Here is a 23,694-nt window from a genome sequence, read left to right as displayed (position 1 = left end):
CTTTTCCTACTATTGACATCAACAATGGGACCCTATTCCTCCCACTGACACCAACAATAGGTCACTATTCCTCCCAATGATACCAATGGTAGGGCACAATTCCTTCTACTGACACTAATGATGGGACATTATTATTCCCACTGACACCAACGATGAGGCACTAATAATTCCCCTAATACCAAAGACGGACATTGTTTACTCACACTGATGATGTGACATTTTGTCCTCCCACTGGCCACGGTCCTGCACCCCTAAAGTCTGAAGCACAGTAAACTGGTCCTTTGATTAGAAAGTTTGGAGACCCCTGCTCTATACTATGTACTCCATACCCATCCACTCTATACTCTACAGTGTATACTCCATACCCATCCACTCTATACTCTATATACTCCATACCCATCCACTCTATACTCTATATACTCCACACCCATCCATTCTATACTCTATATACTCCACACCCATCCACTCTATACTCTATATACTCCACACCCATCCACTCTATACTCTATATACTCCACACCCATTCACTCTATACTCTATATACTCCACACCCATCCACTCTATACTCTATATACTCCACACCCATTCACTCTATACTCTATATACTCCATACCCATCCATTCTATACTCTATATACTCCACACCCATCCACTCTATACTCTATATACTCCACACCCATTCACTCTATACTCTATATACTCCACACCCATCCACTCTATACTCTATATACTCCACACCCATCCACTCTATACTCTATATACTCCACACCCAGCCACGTTATACTCTATATACTCCATACCCAGCCACTTTATTCTCTATATACTCCATACCCATCCACTCTATACTCTATATACTCCACACCCATCCACTCTATACTCTATATACTCCATACCCAGCCACTTTATTCTCTATATACTCCATACCCATCCACTCTATATTCTACTTTCTATTCCATCCTGCTCCACCTAGAATTTCCAGCTTTCCCTGTATATCATTTTTTTGTGTTGAGATGCCACAATTTCTTAAAGGAGAAACAATCTATTTTTTACCTACAAACCATACACTACAATTAAGCAAAGCACGTAAAAGCAGCACTAGCAAGAGAACGCTGATGTGATTCTCAGCAGCCAGTGAAAGGCGTACAGGGTAAAGCCTCTTGTCACCTTTGATTAAATTATGAGGTTGTTTACAGACAGCTAAAGCGTTCGCCTGGTCATCAGCTACTTACGTAATCATCTACATTGAGTCCGAGCTTTTGAACAGAACTTTTCACCTCGATGGAAAACTTCTCAAACTCTGGTTTTACTGTCCTGAGTAGAGTGACTGTTTGCAGGGATGAGTATGCTTGCTTTGCTTCAACGTCGTGCTTGTCTCCTCGCCTCCACGAGCCATCTCCTAGGGGAGATATAAAAATATTTACAAGCTCGGCCAGTCACCATAAAAAAAAGCAGTTTCTCCATTTGCAACTCCCCTTGCATAAGGCATCCAGTAAATATACATGTTTGTAAATAACAGTAGACAGTATATATTAGGAGAGGCAAGGAATTACATGAAAAACACACATCACTTGTATTTTCTAGCATTTATCAGGCTCTTCCTTTGAAGTCTACACCAAAGCAGCTCATGTAGTTTATTGAGCTTTAAGTGCCCATTCACATATAAGCAGATTGGATGCAGTTTGTGGTTCCAATCGGCATGACATGTAAAATACCATTGCTTCCTATGGTGCCTGTTCACATATGTCCGGTGTGTGGCCAGTCAAGATTCAGTGCGGTTTTAAAAAGAGTCATGTCCGATTTATGAGCAGTGGCTTCAGGTTCAGGTGTGGATTACAGGCTACTGACTTCTATGGGAACCGTTCCTAAATTGCATATGTGTGAACAGGATAAGATCCTGAGCTAATCCTGTCCTGAACCTGATGTAAACCTGATGTGAACCTGTGAAAAACTGCTGTATCAATTAGCTGTAAAACCTGAGCTTCAATCTGCACCGCATATGTGTGAATCAGCTCTAAAGCACATATCTAGACAAAAAAAGTGGGGCTGTGCCAGCACTGCATGGGTTAACTGCTTATTTTTGTCTAGGCGAGAGGAGAAAGGAGATATAACTACTCCTCCGATCCTCCCAGCACAAGATCAGTCCGGCAACCCCAAACCTCAGCGGTCTTGAGTTGTGGACTGTTCCTGATGTCATCAAGCCCAAAGCAGGCTCCATAGATCCAAAGACCAGGAACAATCCACCACTGGACTGTGTGTGTAGGAGGCGTTTTCCAGTGAAATGAAGGAACAGGTAAGTATAATCTTTCTTCTCACCCATAGACCTGTTGACCCATGCAGCCCAACATCATAGGAAAACTTTGTCTTTGTCAGAGTTGGGCTTTAAATGACAAGTTTCAAGTGACAAGACAATAATATGTGAAGGGTTCCAATAAATATAATTGGAATCTTGGTGTTGAGTGTTGAAGCACTTTGGGAAAAGCCATATATATATATATATATATATATATATATATATATATATATATATATATATATATATAAACACATGTGTGTGTATAAAACAAACTTCTAGGCACACATTACATTGTGGCACATATTGTTTCCTGGCATGGTTTCAATTATTAATAACAGAATAATATAAACAGATAATTGTTAATATGAACACCTAATTGTTTCAGTCAACATAAGTACAAGAAAGACAGGAAATACAGCTTTCCACTAGTCCCAGAACACAAAGTCTCTTTTACTGATGAACCAATAAATATGGCTGGCTATAGACCAAAGGACATCAATCACTATAGTTGATAGAGGTCATGTGACTGTTACGTGACCATGCTTGGTGTTTTCATCATTTCTACAGTTACAAAAAACTGGATACTAAGCAGCCTAAATGCCTCAGTGTTAGATAGGACCATCAACCTGCTATTGTTCACTTCAGGACTGCTTTTCTTCCCGTGCAGCTCAATGGGACTGCAAAAGCAGCTTGAAACAAGTCCATTGTAGGTCAGAAGGAAGTCCATAACACCTGCAATAATTCTGAGCAATCTTATGTGAACGATCTTAAGTGTTTTCAAACTGATGTCCAAATTGACACTGGTTCTTGTTGGTAGAGAACACCAGAGGTCCCAGAACTGAGAAGGCCTTCAACCACTTTTTAGATTAGGCCCCTTTCACACGGCCATTTCTTTCAGGTCTGCCTGTCCGTTTTCCAGACAGTCCTGATTGGAAGGTCCATAGAGGCCTAAGGACAGGTGAGTGTAAATGGATTACCTCTGATCAGATCTGATAAGGTCCAACAAAAGAATGGCAACTGCATCCTCTTCTGTTTTGGAAGACCAGATCGGACATAGCCTGATGTAAACAAACAGTGGAGTCCGTTTCCACCCAGCCGCCCATAGAGTTGACAGGTATCCACTTGGATGTGACATCTGTCCCACTATGCTCCGATCAGCAGTAGATGAGCTCACGGATCCTATGCTGATCAGAGCAGAGTCCTCCCTGTGTGAAAAGGAACTTAAAGAAGCACTAGGTACGATGTACAGGACTTCATTCAGGCTTCCAGGACATGCTTAGTACATCACCTCAGGCCTCAGCCCTGCAGTGCACATTCCCTTCAATGACCCAGTCAGGACTTACTGCTTCATCAGTGCTGTAACAGGTTCCAGTGATGAAGTAGGCCCCTTTCACACGGGGCAGACTCCATCAAGTGGATCCGCCTGCTCAGCAGGGGATCTGTCCGCTGATCCCCACTGAGCAGGCGGATGACAGGTCCGCATGTGCACAGCAGACTCAGACACGGACACAGCACGCGGTTCTCTATTGGGTGGTCAGATGTAAACGGACCGCCTGTCCATTCACATCCAACTGTCACTTGATCCGCTAGATGAATGGTGAATGTATCCCCATCCGACTGTTTTTGGTGGACCGGATCAGACCGATACGCGTTCACGTATCTGTTGTGAACTTATTCTATTGGCCAGATGCCTGGCCATTAGAATTCATTAACGTGGGGACCCGCCTAAATACACCGTTTGCATTTATGTGCATTTAAGCGCTTTTGAGCGTGTGAACGCACAAGTGATGTTTACTTTTTTGCCTCTAAATTCCTCTAAACTCCTTTGTGTGCATGGGCACATAGGTTAACATAGAGAGGGGTTTAGCAGCAGGAAAAAAAAAAAGTTCAAACACCTTTAAAAGCAGCGCTTTTAAGCTCAAGTGTGCATGAGACCTTAGGCTTAGTTTACACTTGCAGCTGGGGGCAGTAAAAACATTTGGTTGAGCCGCAACTGCTTCCCATAAGCTGCAAAGGCAGCCATATGGGGGTGGACACATGACATGGCTGTGATTCTTTGTAATGGCTTTAGCTTGGCAGAAACTATCCACACTGCCTCATTCTACTAGCAGTACCAACCCACCAAACACAACCCATTCAAATGAATGGAAGTATGCCACAACCACTTACAATGCATGCAGTTGCTGCATGTTGTTACAGGCTTTTAATGGTTAAAAGAGGCAGCGAGAAGAAGACATAATTCCTGTCAAACCCCCTCTAAAAAAGCAATCCACCGTGGATCGCTTTTTAGAGGGTTACAAAAGTGTAAATAACCTTTTACACTCCGGTCACACCGACCAGATTTTGAAATTGTGTGACTTTCAGTGAAGTTGCACGAGTTCAAAGTCTGATGCCATTCTGACTTGAGGTGCGACTTGCAAGACATCTATCCTAGCATGCACTACTTTAGAAATCAGTGCAGCTCTCACCAAGATTGGAATCGCAACGATATGACCACTGTAATTGCAGATAATAGGGTGCGACTTGGCATGCGGTTTGAAAGTCGCATGCCATGGCAGACCGCATGCTACATCACCCCCGATGTGACTGAGGTCTTATCCTAGGTTCAGGGGCGGACTGACCATTTGGTAACTCAGGCACTGCCCGAGGGCCCGGGGTCAGTAGGGGGCCCCATGAGTTGCCCCGGTACCTTTTTCATAGGTTTTTTGAGTTTGGGCAAGGACACAGGGGCCCCATGATCCCCTATTGCCCGGGGGCCCCATGAGTTGTCAGTCCGCCCCTGCCTAGGTTCACACCTAAGCGTTTTCCGCAGTGTTTTTCAGAAACGCACTACAGTCCATTTAATTTGTACATCTCCGCGTTTTCATCCAGTGCATTTTTTGAAAAGGGTCAGGGACTTTTTTGAACGCAAAAAGTTGCATTTTTGGTTCTAAAGATGGAAATGCTGCAGGAAAGCATGTAAGGTGTTTTTGATGCTTTTTTGCTGCGTTTTAAATATGCCTAGCAACCAAAAAAAAAAAACACAAAATGCTGCAAAAACATGCGCAAAACACACTGCAGAAATGGATCAAACATAAACTGCATAGGTGCGAACTTAGCTTGAAAGTGTTGTCCCTGAAATACGTGTCCCTTTTGGGAGATTACCCACTCTATCCAAAGTTTAAAAAAAAAAAATATTACCTATACACTTTAAATGTTTAGACTTTTGAAAGTGTCATGTCAGGTCTCCTAAATAATTCTAACGTCCCTTAGAAGTGGTAAATCCAAAGTTCACACTGCGCTCTACAATGTGACCTCCACTATCTTTTCATCCCTTCAAATGTATGCAGTTTTATAGTTAACAGGAAAGAAAAATACTTAGAAAAGCCAAGATAAGTGGATTCCAAATACAGTATTACACAAGGAAACGAAAAAAAGAGATAAGTCTGGAGTTACTGTAAACTCATTTTTTTGTCATATGTCAGAAAGTTGCATTGTTTAGTGCCTGAGTACACTGGTAAGAGGGAAATTCCTTGAGCTAGGTAAAGACAAACAGAAATGTTTCCTGCTTATTGTGTAGGATGACCGAGAGCAGGAAAAAATAAAAATTAAATGCCAAAAGCAACCTTAAGAAACACCTTGACTTATGGAAACCACCTTATAGTACAGTGATGTGGAAATGTTCAAATCAAGCAAAAGGTACAAAATAGCAAGTGCTCATTTATAGTCAAGAAGGAACTTGCACATTGGGAGAATTTTAATATAAAACCTAAAGTTCAAATATATGGGAAACCCATCCTGCAGGATCAGAATAATACTGTGTGATCTATACTCTACTGGAGAACCCATATTAGTGTATATACACACACATTATATACATATATATACACACACTTATATATCTATACATACACATATACAGTGGGGCAAAAAAGTGTTTAGTCAGCCACCAATTGTGCAAGTTCTCCCACTTAAAAAGATGAGAGAGGCCTGTAATTGGCATCATAGGTAGACCTCAACTATGAGAGACAAAATGAGAAAAAAAATCCAGACAATCACATTGACTGATTTGGAAAGAATTTATTTGCAAATTATGGTGGAAAATAAGTATTTGGTCACCAAGAAACAAGCAAGATTTCTGGCTCTCACAGACCTGTACCTTCTTAAGAGGCTCCTCTGTCCTGCACTCATTACCTGTATCAATGGCACCTGTTTGAACTTGTTATCAGTATAAAAGACACCTGTCCACAACCTTAAACAGTCATACTCCAAACTCCACTATGGTGAAGACCAAAGAGCTGTCGAAGAACACCAGAAACAAAATTGTAGACCTGCACCAGGCTGGGAAGACTGAATCTGCAATAGGCAAGCAGCTTGGTGTGAACAAATCAACTGTGGGAGCAATAATTAGAAAATGGAAGACATACAAGACCACTGATAATCTCCCTCGATCTGGGGCTCTACGCAAGATCTCACCCCGTGGGGTCAAAATTATCACAAGAACGGTGAGCAAAAATCCCAGGACCACACGGGGGGACCTAGTGAATGACCTGCAGAGAGCTAGGACCAACGTAACAAAGGCTACCATCAGTAACACACTACACCGCCAGGGACTCAGATCCTGCAGTGCCAGATGTGTCCCCCTGCTTAAGCCAGTACATGTCCGGGCCCGTCTGAAGTTTGCTAGAGAGCATTTGGATGATCCAGAAGAGGATTGGGAGAATGTCATATGGTCAGATGAAACCAAAATAGAACTGTTTGGTAGAAACATAACTCGTCGTGTTTGGAGGAGAGAGAATGCTGAGTTGCATCCAAAGAACACCATACCTACTGTGAAGCATGGGGGTGGCAACATCATGCTTTGGGGCTGTTTCTTCACAAAGGGACCAGGACAACTGATCCATGTACAGGACAGAATGAATGGGGCCATGTATTGTGAGATTTTGAGTGCAAACCTCCTTCCATCAGCAAGGGCATTGAAGATGAAATGTGGCTGGGTCTTCCAACATGACAATGATCCCAAACATACCGCCCGGGCAACGAAGGAGTGGCTTCGTAAGAAGCATTTCAAGGTCCTGGAGTGGCCTAGCCAGTCTCCAGATCTCAACCCCATAGAAAACCTTTGGAGGGAGTTGAAAGTACATGTTGCGCAGCGACAGCCCCAAAACATCACTGCTCCAGAGGAGATCTGCATGGAGGATGGGCCAACGTACCAGCAACAGTGTGTGCCAACCTTGTGAAGACTTACAGGAAACGTTTGACCTCTGTCATTGCCAACAAAGGATATATAACAAAGTATTTAGATGAACTTTTGATATTGACCAAATACTTATTTTCCATCATAATTTGCAAATAAATTCTTTCCAAATCAGCCAATGTGATTGTCTGGATTTGTTTTCTCATTTTGTCTCTCATAGTTGAGGTCTACCTATGATGCCAATTACAGGCCTCTCTCATCTTTTTAAGTGGGAGAACTTGCACAATTGGTGACTGACTAAATACTTTTTTGCCCCACTGTATATATATATATATATATATATATATATATATATATACATACACACACATACATATATATACACATACATATATATATACACACACACACATACTTGCATACATACACACACACTTGTGAATGGGGCTGTTAGCAATTACAGGAGGGAGACCCAGCAGGGGTTCCCGGCATTAAGCTGCAGGCAGAAGACCTATTGAAAGCAATGGGACACTGACAACTCCCGCAGCTAATCGCAGTCTGCATCTAAGGCCGATAATTGCAGGTAATTGTTGCTTGAGCGATTACATGTGAGCGGCTTAGCCGCAGGAGCTGTCAGCTTTCCAAGTTTAAATAGGGCCTTAGAGCTCATTCGGATGCCTGATAAGGGTTGTATGCCACCAAGAATCAGTGTTTTTCTGCAGTGGATAGCACAGGTGATTGCGTTCAACCGCGGCCAGCAACCTGAACAAATGAATGACAGGCTAATGCTGTGCACACATAACTAAACATTGGGGTTGATTTACTAAAAGGCAAATACAGTAGACTGTGTACCTGCAAGGGCAGTTGTTCTAAAGCTTAGAAAGTGAGATGAAGCTTCCCTTTGCAAGAAAACAAAAAAAAAACAATAGCATGCATAGAAAATGAAAAAAAAAAAATACAAAAAAAAACAGCATTTTTGTATGCACATGATTGGATGATTCCATCAAAGCTTCTGCTCATTTACGAAGCTCTGGAGAAACTGCACTTGCAAAGTGAAGTCCAGGGGCAGACTGACCATTCGGGAAATCGGGCACTGCCCGAGGGCCCGGGGTCAGTAGGGGGCCCCATGAGATGCCCCTGGTAGCTTTCATAGGCTTTTTTTGGGTGTGGTTTGAGTGTAGGCGAGGACACAGGGGCCCCATGATACCCTACTGCCCGGGGGCCCCATGAGTTGTCCGCCCCTGGTGCAGTCTATTTGCCTTTAGTAAATCAACCCCATTGAGAGGTTACATGTGGTGAAAAACAAATGAACGGCTCAAGATGCAGACAGTTTGCATCCTGGGTTGCTAATGTTGAGAGTTATCACTCTATAAAACAACAGACATTAGGGGAGATATACTAAACCTGGAGAATGCAAAGTCTCTGCATTGTAGCCAATCAGTTTCTAACTTCAGTTTGTTCAGTTAGGCTTTGGCAAAAAAAACATTGGAAGCTGACAGGTTTCTATGCACAGCTGCACCAGATTTTGCACTCTCCAGTTTTAGTAAATCAACCCCATTATCTGAACAAAGACCTTCATAGCAGGGTCACATAGTTGCATAGTTAGTCTGGCTGAAAAAAAGACAAAAGTCCATCCAGTTCAACCATTAAAAAAAAAAGTTATAATCCTACACCCACAGTTGATCCAGAGGAAGGCAAAAAAACCCAGCAAAGCACGATCTAATTTGCTCCTGCAGCGAAAGAAATTCCTTCCTGATCCCCTGAGAGGCAATCGGATATTCCCTGGATCAACTTTACCTATAAATGTTAGTATCCAGTTATATTCTGTGTATCCAAGAAATAATCCAGGACTTTTTTAAAGCAATCCACTGAGCTGGCCAGAACCAAGTATTATTTTATAAAAGTTGAAGATTTAAAAATATGGTTTGCTTTAATCCGGCTATGTATGAAGATCCCTATATAGGACGCACCAAAATGGATATTAAAGTGTTATTAGATCCAGGACCCTGCAGTCACTAAATCTGGTCTCCAACAGTACACACAACATGGAAATATAATTATTTTAGTAAATATAAACTGCTAAATACCTTCCCTTACCAGCAGTATATAGCAGTCTTGTGTGTTCTATCAGTGTCCAGCTGAGCACTGGTTAATCTTGCAGGAGGAGTTTTCATTCTCCTCTGACTGTCCTATGAGGCTTCATAACCCCCGAATCTCTAGCAATATACAAAAAACTGAGCATGTGCAGACTTGCCACTTCTGCTCTAACTATGGCAGATGGATTGGGGACAGCAAAAAAAGGGGAGGATTAGAGAAAACAGGATCAAACAGCATCTTTACACAATGCAGAGGACTAACCCCTTAGCTTCCACAGTGAGTATACCAAGCATGCTTTACTGCATATACAGACTGATTTTACTATTGTAGCTTTAGTAACACTTTAGTCCTCATGCACCCTGGACATTTTTACAGTGGCTGTTTGTGGCTTTTGACGTTTTTTTCTACAGCCAGTAACCCTCCCAGCATTTTATCCTATGTGTCCATGCATGCATATAGACTGTAATCAGCATTTTTTGACAGGGGTGTTTTTTGGCTGGAAAAAAAACCCAGGAGTAGTGGAATTCTAGAGTTTTTTTCAGCTGTGAGTCCTCATGCACACTGGACATTTTTAAAGTTGCTGTTTTTGGCTTTTGACATTTTTTTCTACAGCCAGTAAACTCCCCAGCATGTTATCATATGTGTTCATTCATACATAGACTGTAATCAACATTTTTTAGCTGGAAAAAAAACCCCAGGACTAGTGGATTTCTTAGCTGTAAAAACGCTCTAACACTGAAAAATGCTGAAAAACATGGCAAAACACTGCAAACCGGTGTTTTTCGACTTTTTTTGACCCAAAAAAAAGCTAAAAAATGCAAACGAGGAAAAACATCGCTAATCGTGGCAAAAAGCCGCTAAACGATAATGCAAAAACACAAAAAAAAGCTGAAAAACTCAAGTTTTTAACTTGACTTTACATAGCTAACGTTACCAGCGTTATCAAAACGCCCCGTGTGCATGGAGGCTAAAAACGCTCTAACGTTGTAAAACGAGGCAAAACATGGAAAATCGTGGCAATAGTTTTTGGGGGTCAAGAAAAAAAACTCTGAAAAATGCTAAAAAACGCAAAACGTGAAAAAATGTGGCTAAACGCTAATACAAAAGTGCTGAAAAACTCATGTTTTTAACATGACTTTACACAGCTAATGTTACCAGCGTTATTAAAACGCCCCGTGTGCATGGAGCCTAAGTTAGATATGTACCTTTTGAACGGGTACTGAAATGATGCAAGAAATTCTGCTTTTCATAAGTAGCCACAAGTCCCTGAGCTGCCAATTTACTAGATTAATAATCAAGCTAAAATCAGCTTAGTTGACTTTTCATGGGACTGTGCAGGGCGGCGTATGCACCCAGCATCTGGCTCTTTCAAGGACTAGAATTTATTTACACAAAAATGCCAGAATAAGATTAGCTCCAGCGTACACCTTCAGTCCTGGGGACTCACATACAGCACAGCTTTCCAGGACTTTGTCCGAGAAGGAGGTATGAATCTCAATGACTCCTCTGCTTATTAATTTGCCTGTACACAAACTAGGATAGCTCACCAAACACTGGCCCTGGGCTCAGAATTTAAAGTAAACCTGTTAAGACTCAAAATGAGTAATAGGGTGGAAAAGTACACAAGTAAAGGTTACCTTCAGTGATATGCATGTTCAAAACAATCCAAAAATATAAGCAGCTAAAATTACATGTAAAAGCTTTGCGCGCTCTCCATCCCAGTGCTTTCCTATTGGTTACTGAAACCACCTATTACATTGAAGGGTCAATAGAAAGTGTAAGGAATTGGTGGGGGAGATTTGCATGTAACTTCAGTTGCCTATATGTTTGGATCGCCTAATCACCTTGATTCATCATTATATAATCTATCAAGATCAGGCCAGCCTACATAGACAGACTTCAGTGCAAGCAATTGCTCACATGTATGGTTCCCCTGACAGAAATGTGCACAGTCCCACATTTCTGCTCAGGTGCAAGGTTGTCCATATGCGGGTATGGGTAAATGCTCGTTATGAACAATAGTGCCAAGCAGACTATTTAAGGCCTACAAGTCTCCAGTGTTGAGAGATCTCTAGTTGTACTCTGCAACCCACAATTCTGCATCTGATCCATATCTCTGTAACCAACCCAGCTTGTTCACTGATTCTGATTCTTCTGTGATTCTCCTGACCTGTTCCTGTACTGACCCTGGCATGTTTTCTGCCTGCAACTCTGGTACCTCCTTGCCTTCAAGCTGCTGACCTGGCCTGTCCATCACTCTGTCTCTGCCCACCATATAGGTGCCATATTCTGTCTTGGTGATTTTAGCTTGTTCTTGTACTCTCAATGGTGACCCAAAAAAACGCTCACTAGTTCCGATTACCCCTTGTCCCACTACCAAGGGGTGCTTGGATTGAAGCAATAAGAGAGGCTATCTTCGTCATCTCAGGCTCCCCATCAAGGGACGTGACATAATCAGTTTGAATTGCTGGGGTTTGAGGCAATGCATCTGTCAAAACTATATCCAAATATACAATATAATAGAACATTTTTCATATGATTTACACACTACTGCCACACTGCCTAGTCAAGCAAGTTAGAGCTTTATTGCCTACAGCCCCCATTAAAGTTATCAGTGTCACCTGCCCATTCATTGGACACTGACCATCAACATGCAGTTGAGGTCCTTTACGTGCTTTTTGTTTCATGTAAGCTGTCTATATACACACTCACTGGGCACTTTATTAGGTACACTTGTTCAATTGCTTGGTTACACAAATTGCTAATCAGCCAATCACATGGCAGAAACTCAATGCATTTAGGCATCTAGAGGTGGTGAAGAGGACTTCTTGAAATTCAAACCGAGCATCAGAATGGGGAAGAAAGGGGATTTAAGTGACTTTGAATGTGGCATGGTTGTTGGTGCCAGGCGGGCTGGTCTGAGTATTTCAAAAACTTCTGAACTACTGGGATTTTCACGCACAACCATCTCTAGGGTTTACAGAGAATGGTCCTGAAAAAGAGAAAATATCCAGTGAGCAGCAGCTGTGTGGATGAAAATTTTGATGTCAGACGTCAGAGGAGATTGGGCTTACTGGTTGCTGCAACATTCAGATGATGGGGTCAGAATTTGGTGCAAACAACATGAAAGCATGGATCCATCCTGCCTTGTATCAATGGTTCAGGCTGGTGGTGGTGCTGGTGTGCCGGATATTTTCTTGGCACTAGCAAGGTGTACCTAATAAAGTGGCCAGTTAGTATATTTGGTCTTTTAGTTCCCAGGGCCTAAAAACATGTTTGACTGACAGTATGTAATGTAATTGAGTCTGATTGGTTGAAAAAACTAAAAGATTCTCTTTAAATGCCCCAAAATAAATTTAGCTGACAACAAATACAGTGTTAGCTGCAGACTGGATATTCTTACAATCAACCACTGAAAGACCTTTGGGATTTTACATTTAAAGATGTTGCGTACACATGCCCAAATTCTAGGAGTGCCCCACAGACATGAAGAATGTCTGTTTTGATAATTACCATAGCCAACAAACAAAATCCAACCCAGCCCAGTGGACTTACCATAAGACGAACTGTTGAAGAGTTCAATGTTGAAGAAAACATAGTCCCCTTTGGTCAGTCCATTTCGATGTGCAGCTAACATAATGTTCCTGACCGTGTCGCTGCTGGCGCACATTATCACCACTGAGGGAAGAAAAAAAAGAAAACAATGGCAAAGTTAGTGAAGCATGTAATCATACTGTGTACTTTTAAACTAAATACAATTCTCTTTGAGACATGCTAGATTGCTGCCAAGTAGAAACGTTGTCAAAAGACTGTATGTTGAAACACACATACAAATTTAAAGTGAAGTTGTCAGATTCAGCAAAGTGTGATACCAAACAAGAGTTGTACACCGGGCCCCGACTTCTATTTAAAAGTGAGATCCCACCTCCAACTGGAGCTAAGTTGTTCTCTGTTACTCCGCTGCATAATGCCAGAATTGCAGTAGCCAGTAGGGCAGCCTTTTACAACCTCTTTACTGCACAGGCATCTTTAAAACAGTTTTTAGGTCTCATGGAACCCTTGCAAAAACCAATTCATTGGTGACCAGTGGGAAAAATACCCCCTACATTGGTGGCTAGTAAAAAGAATACCCACTACATGGGTGGCTAGTAAAAAGAATACCCCCTACATTGATGGCTAGTAAAAAGAATACCCCCTACATTGGTGGCTAGTAAGAAGAATAACGCCTTATGCCCCCTACATTGGTGGCTAGTAAGAAGAATACCCCCTACATTGGTGGCTAGTAAGAAGAATACCCCCTACATTGGTGGCTAGTAAGAAGAATAACGCCTTATGCCCCCTACATTGGTGGCTAGTAAGAAGAATACCCCCAACATTGGTGGCTAGTAAGAAGAATACCCCCTACATTGGTGGCTAGTAAGAAGAAAATCCCTTATGCCCCCTACATTGGTGGCTAGTAAGAAGAATACCCCCATTGAGTTCATGCAGCTGTCTCTGCCAAGTGGCATTGACCCTAGAGCTATGTGGGCACCATTAAATGGGAAGTCTGTCTGCCACAGCTCCAATAACCCCTAGCTCCACGGAACCTTGGTTGAGAATAGCTGCAGTAGACGCTGAAATATCTGAGAAATGACTACTGAGGTTTAGTACTGGATGGAGGACAGGGCAAATCCCAACTTGGAAAGAAATTGAGGTCCTGTATACAATTTGGGCCATGGCTCTCTAAAGGCACAAAGAGGTACCATAGACAAGCACAAGTACTATCAAGTAAACAGGATGTATACACTGGTCAAGGAAAATTAGGTTTTACACTTTGACATTATGACAGGCTCCTTTAAAAAGCCAATGGGCACCTTTGAGTTACATTATTTGATAACTTCCAATATCTTTTGAAGAACACTAAATAACCACAGCCACCAAAGACATTTACTTCTAGCCCTGGTTCACACTGATGCAAGGCGATGTCTATGCATTTCCAAGTGCGATTGCAGAAGCAGTTGTTGTGCAATTCTGATGCAAATTTTACACCACTGCAATTTCTGCTCCAGCTAATTTTGTGACATTAGAAATAGGTGTTTCTTGCACTGAAATTGTATTGCATTTGAACACCTCTGTGTTTTCACTGTTGTTTCCATTCAAGTCTACTGGGCTCAAAACACCAAACACTCACAGGAACCCTTTGGAAATGTCATCAGGTTTGGAATCTATAGGTGTGAATGACCTCCATAGAAAGCTATGTTATCTCTCTTCACATGCAAAATGTATGCTTTCTGGAATGCATCAGAACTGCATCAGTGTGAATCAGGGCATAAAGTGTGAAAGTATTATAGAATTGTATTCTAAAATCGGATCACATCATCCTGCTGTCTTGCTTCCTAGCTCAAATAATAAATATACAGACTAAGCAGGGGGATCACTGCAGACACAGTTGGTATCATATAATTTCATGTTATTGGGCCTATATGGGCTAAGGCAGGACATAGATGGTGCAAATCTCTTTACTACAACCCTTGGTTGCAGGAAGAAAATTCACGATTCCCCCATCAACACAGTCAGTGCTGACAAGGAAATCCGTCCTGCCAAGACATTGAATTCTCCCACCAGAGGGGCGGGTTTGAGACATTGTCCCCGCCAGGAGAAGACAGTGATTATTGCTAGGAGCTATAGAAGCCGCTAGCGATAATTGCAAGTCAATCTGGCAGGCTGGTTGTACCCAAGTTGATCGCTCAATCAACTTAGTACATTCAACCTGCCCATACACGGTTTGAATCTCAGCCGGTTCAGCAGGAGCCGTCTATGGCGGGCCTAAGGGGGCTATCAGCTAGGTTTACGTTACTTTAAATTTTTTTTTATTATTATCTTCAAAAGCAATTGTAACATTTCAGTAATTTACACAACACAAAATATAAACTGTGAGTGTGGATCACCTCACTTTACAACATCCATGACTTCAGGAAAATGAATCACACATCAGGTATAAGGCACAATATATCCACTGAAAATTTTGCATAATAATACGAGGTTGTAAAATAGTTTTTGAGGATATCTACCTCCACACAAACTATCCCATACAAATAATGGAAAAGAAACCTAAAGCATAGTACCATGTATCATCATTGCAGTGCACTAATATATGGTGATATCACTAGAGGATCCACATCTAGCTGTCCAGAACAAGGAAAACACCAAATATTCTCATTTATCCTATAGCTGGGTTATGGTATGTCCATTCCAGTATTCAAGTATCTCCTGTTGAGGCAAGCACAGACAGTAACCCAACCAATCCTAATTGTGGTCTAGTTGTCAGTGCCTCAAAAAGAAAAAAAAAACAGACATAACCATAGAGAAGAAAAGAGAGAGCGGAAAGGGGAGCCAAGATAAAGGGATGGAGATCTCTGCGGCAGACACCAAGTAGTGGAAATCACCTGTTAGCATCCTATTAGTTCCATGCACTCCCAATTTAAGTCAAATATATTTTGTGCATTGAGTAATATGCTAGTAACATCCTATCATTAATCATAATCAATTTGTGTTTTATTAAATATAAAAAAGGTACCAAAGACTCCTGACAGCACTGAGCTTTAGCTGTTCTAGCAGCCCAAAATATATATGTAATCAGTCTACTAGTCTTCTTTGGGATACCTGGGAACAAAGTGCCCATCGACAGTAGAAGTAATTTTTTTTTTAGATTAATTTGGGTTAGCATATTTATTTATTTTTTTGTTGTTATATTATGGAGCTCTGTGGTGCGGAGCTTGTTGAATTCTTGTGAACAAAAAAAAGTGAACCGTGAAATTGCAGCACTCACAAAAGTGCATGAGGGTACAGTAGGACCAATCTCCGAAGAGAAAGTGTCTGCATTCCTTAAGCACCCCCCACCCCCCCCACAAGGATTCTGACAGAGGCAAGATACTCTTGGTCTATCTAGGCTGAAGTCAGGTGGACCCAACTCCTTAGGGACCTGCCAAAGCTGGTCCTTCAGTACTTTATGAAGGCTCACCTGAAGCGAGACCCCCCAGTCGAGGAAAGGAAAAAAATCCTAGGGCTTCAGATCCTCTACCCAACATCAGGGCAATTAGTGTATATATGCATATCCAGCATCTCTGGATTTTTAGACTGACCTAAAAAATATGCATCATGGTATCTTCTGAAGAGCAACCCCTGAAACATGGAAAAGGTTTGTAACTTGCCTTGTCAAGATGATTTCCATTCTGTTTTGCCAATCTGGCAGGTTTACATTATGGCAGAGCGGGCAAATAAAGCAAACTACAAGAGTCTTATACAGGAGGTCAGCTAATTTGCATCATTTCAGCACAGCCTCAGTTGAGCAGGACTTGGGGGGGAATCACCAAAACTGAACAACCAGGTGCACAGCCATACTGCATTAGTAAGGCTGGCCATACATTATACAATTATCCTCCAATTTTCTGCCCAATTTCCTTTAGATTTATCTTCAACTGTGTAGTGCAAGGGCCTGCCTAATTGGATACAACTGAAAGTGTTGTTTAGGTTTGTCCTCCTATTATATGGTTTTTGGTAAATCTAAACCAAAAATCTCCAGATAATTGCATAATGTATGGCCAGCCTAAGTCTAGCAGAATAGGATCTAGGACAGTGGCAGTCTGACTTGGCAGCTGTTTATAATGTACATTCGCCCAATCTACAAGCTGTACTTATTGTATGCTGCCCTGTCCTAATTAAGCAGCAGTGAGGCCAGGACAAGAACAATGAAGGCATTCATGCCGATAAATATCATTTTATGTAAATAGCAGACGGCTTGTTTGTCTGTTGCGCATTCCATGTAAATGAGGTGTCGGGGGGCTGAACTCCCATCTCACTACACTACTGGTCATATTACTGTGCTGTGATTTACTGCCTCCACTTGAAATATCCTCTGCCTATAGTAAACAGGATATATCAAAATAAATGCAGAGTACAGGGATGACTTTGGAATTAATGCAAACAAAAATGTGACCTTCTAGCTTTAACCCAAACACCCTTTCAATGCTAGAGAGTAAGAGGCTAATGTGCACTTGTGAATAAGTTGAAAGGACAATTTTTGAATACGAAACTCCAGATGGATATGAAAGATGCAGAATATCGCAGCTCAGTATTCATTGTAGTGGTAGTAAACCCAAAACCTAAAATGTAACATATTGCAGCTTACCAATTTGAACTATAAATACATAATAATATTGTGGTATTCGTGGATGAGGAGTCATTTCTAATTAACGTGATTCGTTTTTATGAGGGTCTTCCGTCTTTCTGTCTTTTTCTGAGCATATTCTACCTGTGAATTGGATTGGAATACAGTCTGGATAAGAGACATTATTCTCAGTCCTCATGCACGTGGGACGTTTTTACAGCGGCTGTTTTTGGCATTTTGACATTCTTTTGACATTTTTTTCTACAGCCAGTAAATCCCCCAGCATGTTATCCAATGTGTCCATGCACACATAGACTGTAATCAATATTTTTTGGCAGTGGCGTTTTTCGGCTGGAAAAAAAAAAAACAGGACTAGTGAGTTTCTAGAGGAGTTTTTTCAGCTGTAAAAACGCTCTAACACTGAAAAACACAGTAAATCGCAGCAAACCAGTGTTTCTGGACTTTTGTGACCCCCCAACTTTTGGGGGGTCAAAAAAATGCTAAAAACCGCAAACATGAAAAAAAGCAGCTAAATACTAATGCAAAAACGCTAAAAAAACGCACGTTTTTTATGTGACTTTACACAGCTAACGTTACCAGCGTTATCAAAACGCTCCGTGTGCATGGAGCCTCACAAGCGCTTTAGACCATTTATGTATTCTGGTCATTGAGATCTGGTAAGAGGTTTGACGTGTTGCTGGGCACAGAGCTGAAGGCTCCTGAGATTCACAAGCTGGCACGATGTGGAGTTACCAAGTTGATCTTCGAATGTGTTTACTTAAATTGGTTTTTTTTTGGACACTATTCACTTTACAGTCACAATCAAAATTCTTCACATATAGGTAAACGTTTTGTCTCACCAATTGCAAAAAAAATTTTCAATGCAGTTTTTGAGCCTGCAAGCAGAACAAAGACAATCTATATGTATAGCAGCTTCGCACACTGCTCACCGGTTATTTACTGTCCATGTGCAAGATTCCTGAAGGAGGCTGGAAGCTGAATACACAATACCTGCTGGGTGTCGCAAATGTCACAAACAAGATGGTGGCACTCAGCAGCAAAAAGGACAATATGGGACATGGCAATGGAAAACTTTCTAGGGCCCTTGGGGGTCACAGCAATGAGGTATGTAACTAACCGAACATGTATTTGGGTCAGCAAAATAAATAAATAACAAAAGACAAGGACTGTAAGAGCTTCCACTAGAGATAGTAGAAGTCAGCTGAAATAGTCCTACTGTAACTCCTATACAATCTAATCAATTTTCTTCTTTAAATCTGAAAATGTGGAAACAATCTGCGCTGACTCCGTGACTCCTTTTTTCCTTATTATTCAAAGACGAAACACTGAAATTAACTATCCAGGCTATGATAAAGCTGAAGGCATAAACATAAGCTGAGCCATTTAAAGTTTGAAACATAATGATGGTCTCATGGTGGACAAGATGGCCAGTGTAATCCCTGTAATATACATTCCAGGACTTCCAATCAGAAGTCCCAGACACGCAAAGCAATACTTTGGTATTTCCAAATAATTGATCTGGAAATTATCATTAGATGAAACCAGCATGTGCTCCTGGCAAGATTAGTTAAAATATGTTTGTGCACAGAAAATCCCAGCAGAGGCAGCCATCCGGCATACCTAAGACAGGCAAGAATGCATTGGACTTTATATGTGGCTGCATACATCATATACCTGTTAAATGAAAACATGTGGACCCTTTATGTATTTTATTTTATAACACAAGGATTCTGATATGTTATGGTGTTGTATAAAATAAAAACCTAGGCAAATACCCCTTAAAAACCCTTTTAGTTTACTTATGCATTTCTTCAAAATTCATGACTTCAAATCAGCACAAAGAAGGGGAGACTACAGGCAGTGCTCTGGGGTAAAGTATGCCAATAAGCCTCTTCTAAAGGACTTTTGGGTAATTGGCTGGTGGACCTATAGGTGTATGCTACCCCACTGATTACTTAACGTGGACCTTTACTCCTCCAAAAAAAGCAAAAAAAGCATTTTTCATCATTGCAACCCTCACCCTCCACAATTGAAAAAAAAAATTTTTTTTTTTCACGTTTTTTCTCTAACTTCAGCCCATTCCCTATCTCCATTCTTGCCTAGGTGAGAATGAGGTGAACTCTGCTTCAGCAGCGTCCTGTAATATCAATGTCAAATACCCTAGGAGGCTTCAGCAACTGCAGTTGGAGAAGGGTGGACCTGGTGTCGCATTATCAGGGGGTCAGTTGCAAAAAAACCCAGAAGAGACAGCTGATTCCCAATGATGTCAGCAAAGAACATGGCGGTGCAGGATGGATTAAAGCAAGACAATGTTGGATTCACTGGTCATGTGGGTATGTTTATTGTGGATAATCACTGTAAGAGGGGTCTTAAAAAATAAACACACACACCCAAAACACACATATGGGGTGAAGTTCCTCTTTAACAAGTTTGAGATCACAATCTGTAGATGAAAGCGTATCTAACCCCAAGAATAAAACAAGTACAATGCAATATATTGCAGCTAACCAGCTCTTGGATGTGGTGTCTGCATTAGTTTCCTTTTTCGATTTATGTTCCCTTTCACAGCTTAGGGAGCTCAGATGGGCACAATGTGGGCAGCACAGTGGCTAAATGGTTAGCACTTACGCCTGGCAGTACTAGGGTCATTGGTTCAAATCCCAGCCATGGCACCACCTGCCTGGAGTTTGCATGTTCTCCCTGTGCCTGCGTGGGTTTCCTCTGGGTACTCTGGTTTCCTCCCACACTCCAAAGACATGCTGGTAGGTTAATTGGATCCTGTCTAAATTGGTCCTAATATGTGTATGTATGAATATAAGTTAGGGACCTTAGATAGTACGCCCCTTGAGGGTTAGAGACTGATGTGAATGTACAATATATATTTGTAAAGCGCTGCGTAAATTGACAGCACTATATAAGTACCTGAAATAAATAAATAACTCTAGCTGTGAGACCGTGCTAGCTCACAATTTCTGCTAGCAATCAGGAACTAATCAGCATGGCATGGCGGTAGGGTTGCCTTCCGTCAGTAAATTTATGGGCAGTTTGTAAAAGTCAGTGATTTTTACAACTGTCTGTAAATATCAGGCGCTGATCGTTTGCCATGCTGTGTTGACTTTTGTAAGTGTGAACCAGTCAAATTACTTGTTGTGGGTATTGTTAGTGTTTCCATATTGTGTTTATACTGTTTAAATATTGATTGTCTTAGTTTTTAATGTTATTTTCAGTTTGTCAGTAAAAAAATGTGCTCTGTCAGTACGTTTTCCATGTTTTGTTAGTAAAAAATGCTGCGGGAGGATGGCAACACTCCATGGCGGTCATAAGAGGTTTGTTAGTACAGTAGACAAACATTGCAGGATGCAGGTCTCAATGTATCTCTGTGTACAGGGAAAGAAATACATTTTATAAATGTAGCACTACCCCTTAGGAGTTGCTGAATTGTTTTCAGGTTCCCTGTGGATCTGGACCCCAATCTGAAACCCAACCCCTGCTGACACCACAGTACACTCTTAACTGACAAAAAATCACCTCTAGAAAGTGAATTCACACATGGATTATAGTAAACTAGTAAATAAATATCAATACAGAATTGGAATGTGTAAAATCAATTGTTGCGTCTGTCCATTTGAACTTAAAGAAAAGACAACACTTATCATAGAATCTCAATTAGTATTAGCAGGCCTGCTTTTCATATACTAACCCAGTAAATTCAACCTGAGGTGGTCCTACAGTCCCCAGTGAGCAGCTAGGACTATCAAACAGGTAGACTAGCTCACTTTGGGCCCTCAGGCCCTGATGGCAAGGAGATGGCCTGAATTAAGGAAACAAGCTCTTTACCCCAAAACAACCAATGTTCTTTAACCACTTAAAGCCCGCCCTATAGCAGATATGCTGCTACAAGGCATCACGTATAAATACATAATTTTGCATTTCCGGGTAGGGGGTGAACCCTAGCGACGCACACACCCTACCCGCGCCGCCATTCATGGCTGCAGATGTCAATCACTGAGTCCCGGCCAGTAATTACCCGGTGATTACTGAGCATCTCCGACAAGGAGGAAGATTGTTTTGTGTACAATCTTTCTCCCTGTCAGCTCAAGCACACTGCTCGAGATGGCTGTGCACAGTACAGCCATCCCGATCAGTGTGCTTACAGTGAAGAACACCCCCTACCCCCGCACCCTAGTAAAACACCCCCAGCACACAGTTTTATCGCCCCTCACATTAACCCCTTCCTACCCAGTGCCATTAGTACAGTGTCAGTGCTTTTTTTTAGCACTGATCACTGTATTGGTGTCACTGGGTGTGTCAGTGACACCAAGTTAGTTCCCCCTGTGTCAGAATGTCTGCCACAGTCCCGAAAAAAGTCGCTGATCGCTGACAAAATTATATTTTTTTGCTGGACATGTTTAATAGCAAAAAGTCCAAAATACAGTTTTTTTCTCAAAATTATTGGTCTTTTTTTGCTTATAGCGCAAAAAAATAAAAAACCGCACAGGAGATCAAATACCACTGAAAGAAAGCTCAATTCGCAGGAAAAAAAGGATGTAAATTTCATTTGGCTGCAGCGTTGCATGACCATGCAATTGTCAGTTAAAGTAACGCAGTGCCGCAACGCAAAGAATGGCCTGGTCATGAAGGGGGGTAAATCATCAGGAGGGCAAGTGGTTAAAGGCAATGAAGAGTCTTGGGTGCACGTGATGGGGCTCAGTTGGAATGCAGTGAAGAGAAGTGTGGATTGTAACTCTGAGGAACAGTGTAATAAATAGAGGGAAGAATAACATTAACAATAACAATAACCTTGCAAGCAGCAATCTTGTAGATGTAATGTTCCTTTAAGGTTCTAGTAACTAGCGAAACCTAAAGCAACAAGTGGACAATTCGGTAAAAATGATTGTTGACACAGGGCAACTCTTCTTTGGGCTACAACAGGGGAGGACTGACAACTCATGGGGCCCTCGGGCAATAGGGGATCATGGGGCCCCTGTGTCCTTGCCCAAACTCAAAAAAGCCTATGAAAAAGGTACCAGGGGCATCTCATGGGGCCCCTACTAACCCCGGGCCCGAGTTTCCAAATGGTCAGTCCGCCCCTGGCTACAAGATATTTGATGATGATGGTTACACAACGGTGGCTCGGCCTGTGGACCGATTGTCCTGCTTTCATGATAAGGCATTGCTAAGTATAGTCAGACAACAGCGGCTGAAGGAACTAGGCCGCTACTTCTGATAACTGTGAAATGTCTGTAACTGTGTGCAGGGAAATAGCAAAGGTGGAGCAGATGTCAGTGCTTCCTGTCCTTAATAATGCCTGGGACTCTCTCACCTGAGGGATGGCGTTTGGCGGATTCTGGTGGTCTCTCTCTTCCATTTGGTAAGGCCTCCACACACTCTCTGGTCTCTCCTGCAGCATTCCGTCCAGTCACTTGCTAACAGATTAGCTCTCTCCACAATGCGGAAAGGTCACCGATCAGCAGACTCCTCCTTGCCTCCTCTCTTTCCACGGCCTGGTCCGATCCTCCGGCAGTCAGCACACTCCTCTCTCCAGATCTCTCCCCTCTCACATCTCCCGGGCTTTCATATATATATATATATATATATATATATATATATATATATATATATACTTTACTAAGGAATGGTGTAGTAAAGAACTACATTTCCCAGAGAAACTGACATGTGGGCAGGGGTGTATACATATACACACACCCTTTTCCACATGCCAGTTCCTCTGGGAAATGTAGTTCTTTACTACACCATTCCTTAGCAAAGTCCTGCAGTTCAGCATACCAGTTCCATGGGGCTGCTCTACAGAGTGTGAATGCCACTGTTCTGCTGGACACTGGACACATCTTGTGTTTGTTTTAACATCCTCCATCCACTTGTAGCAGGGTGTTATATAAAGAAAATGGTAGTTTTTAAAAAAATAATATATAAAGTTACATAGTTAGTCTGGCTGAAAAAA

The 23,694-nt window shown here is 41.8% G+C and overlaps 1 protein-coding gene across 2 annotated transcripts in view; it reads right to left on the bottom strand.

Annotated features, from left to right (window-relative positions):
- NPR3 (natriuretic peptide receptor 3) overlaps positions 1–23,694 on the bottom strand; it is a 172,919-nt gene that overhangs the window by 112,181 nt on the left and 37,044 nt on the right. For both annotated transcript variants that reach the window (XM_089689456.1, XM_089689455.1), the window contains exons 2-3: positions 13,121–13,243; positions 1,229–1,395 (exon numbers count right to left, since the gene is read on the bottom strand). In XM_089689456.1, coding sequence (XP_089545582.1) covers positions 1,229–1,395; positions 13,121–13,243 — 290 coding nt within the window. The remainder of the gene's footprint in view (positions 1–1,228; positions 1,396–13,120; positions 13,244–23,694) is intronic.

Source organism: Staurois parvus, unplaced genomic scaffold, assembly GCF_062004578.1.
Source record: "Staurois parvus isolate SC_StPar_1 unplaced genomic scaffold, SC_StPar_1.0 ptg000475l, whole genome shotgun sequence".
NCBI lineage: Eukaryota > Metazoa > Chordata > Amphibia > Anura > Ranidae > Staurois > Staurois parvus.
The sequence above is the reverse complement of the archived record's forward strand: the minus strand, read 5'-3'. Positions and strand labels throughout refer to the sequence as shown.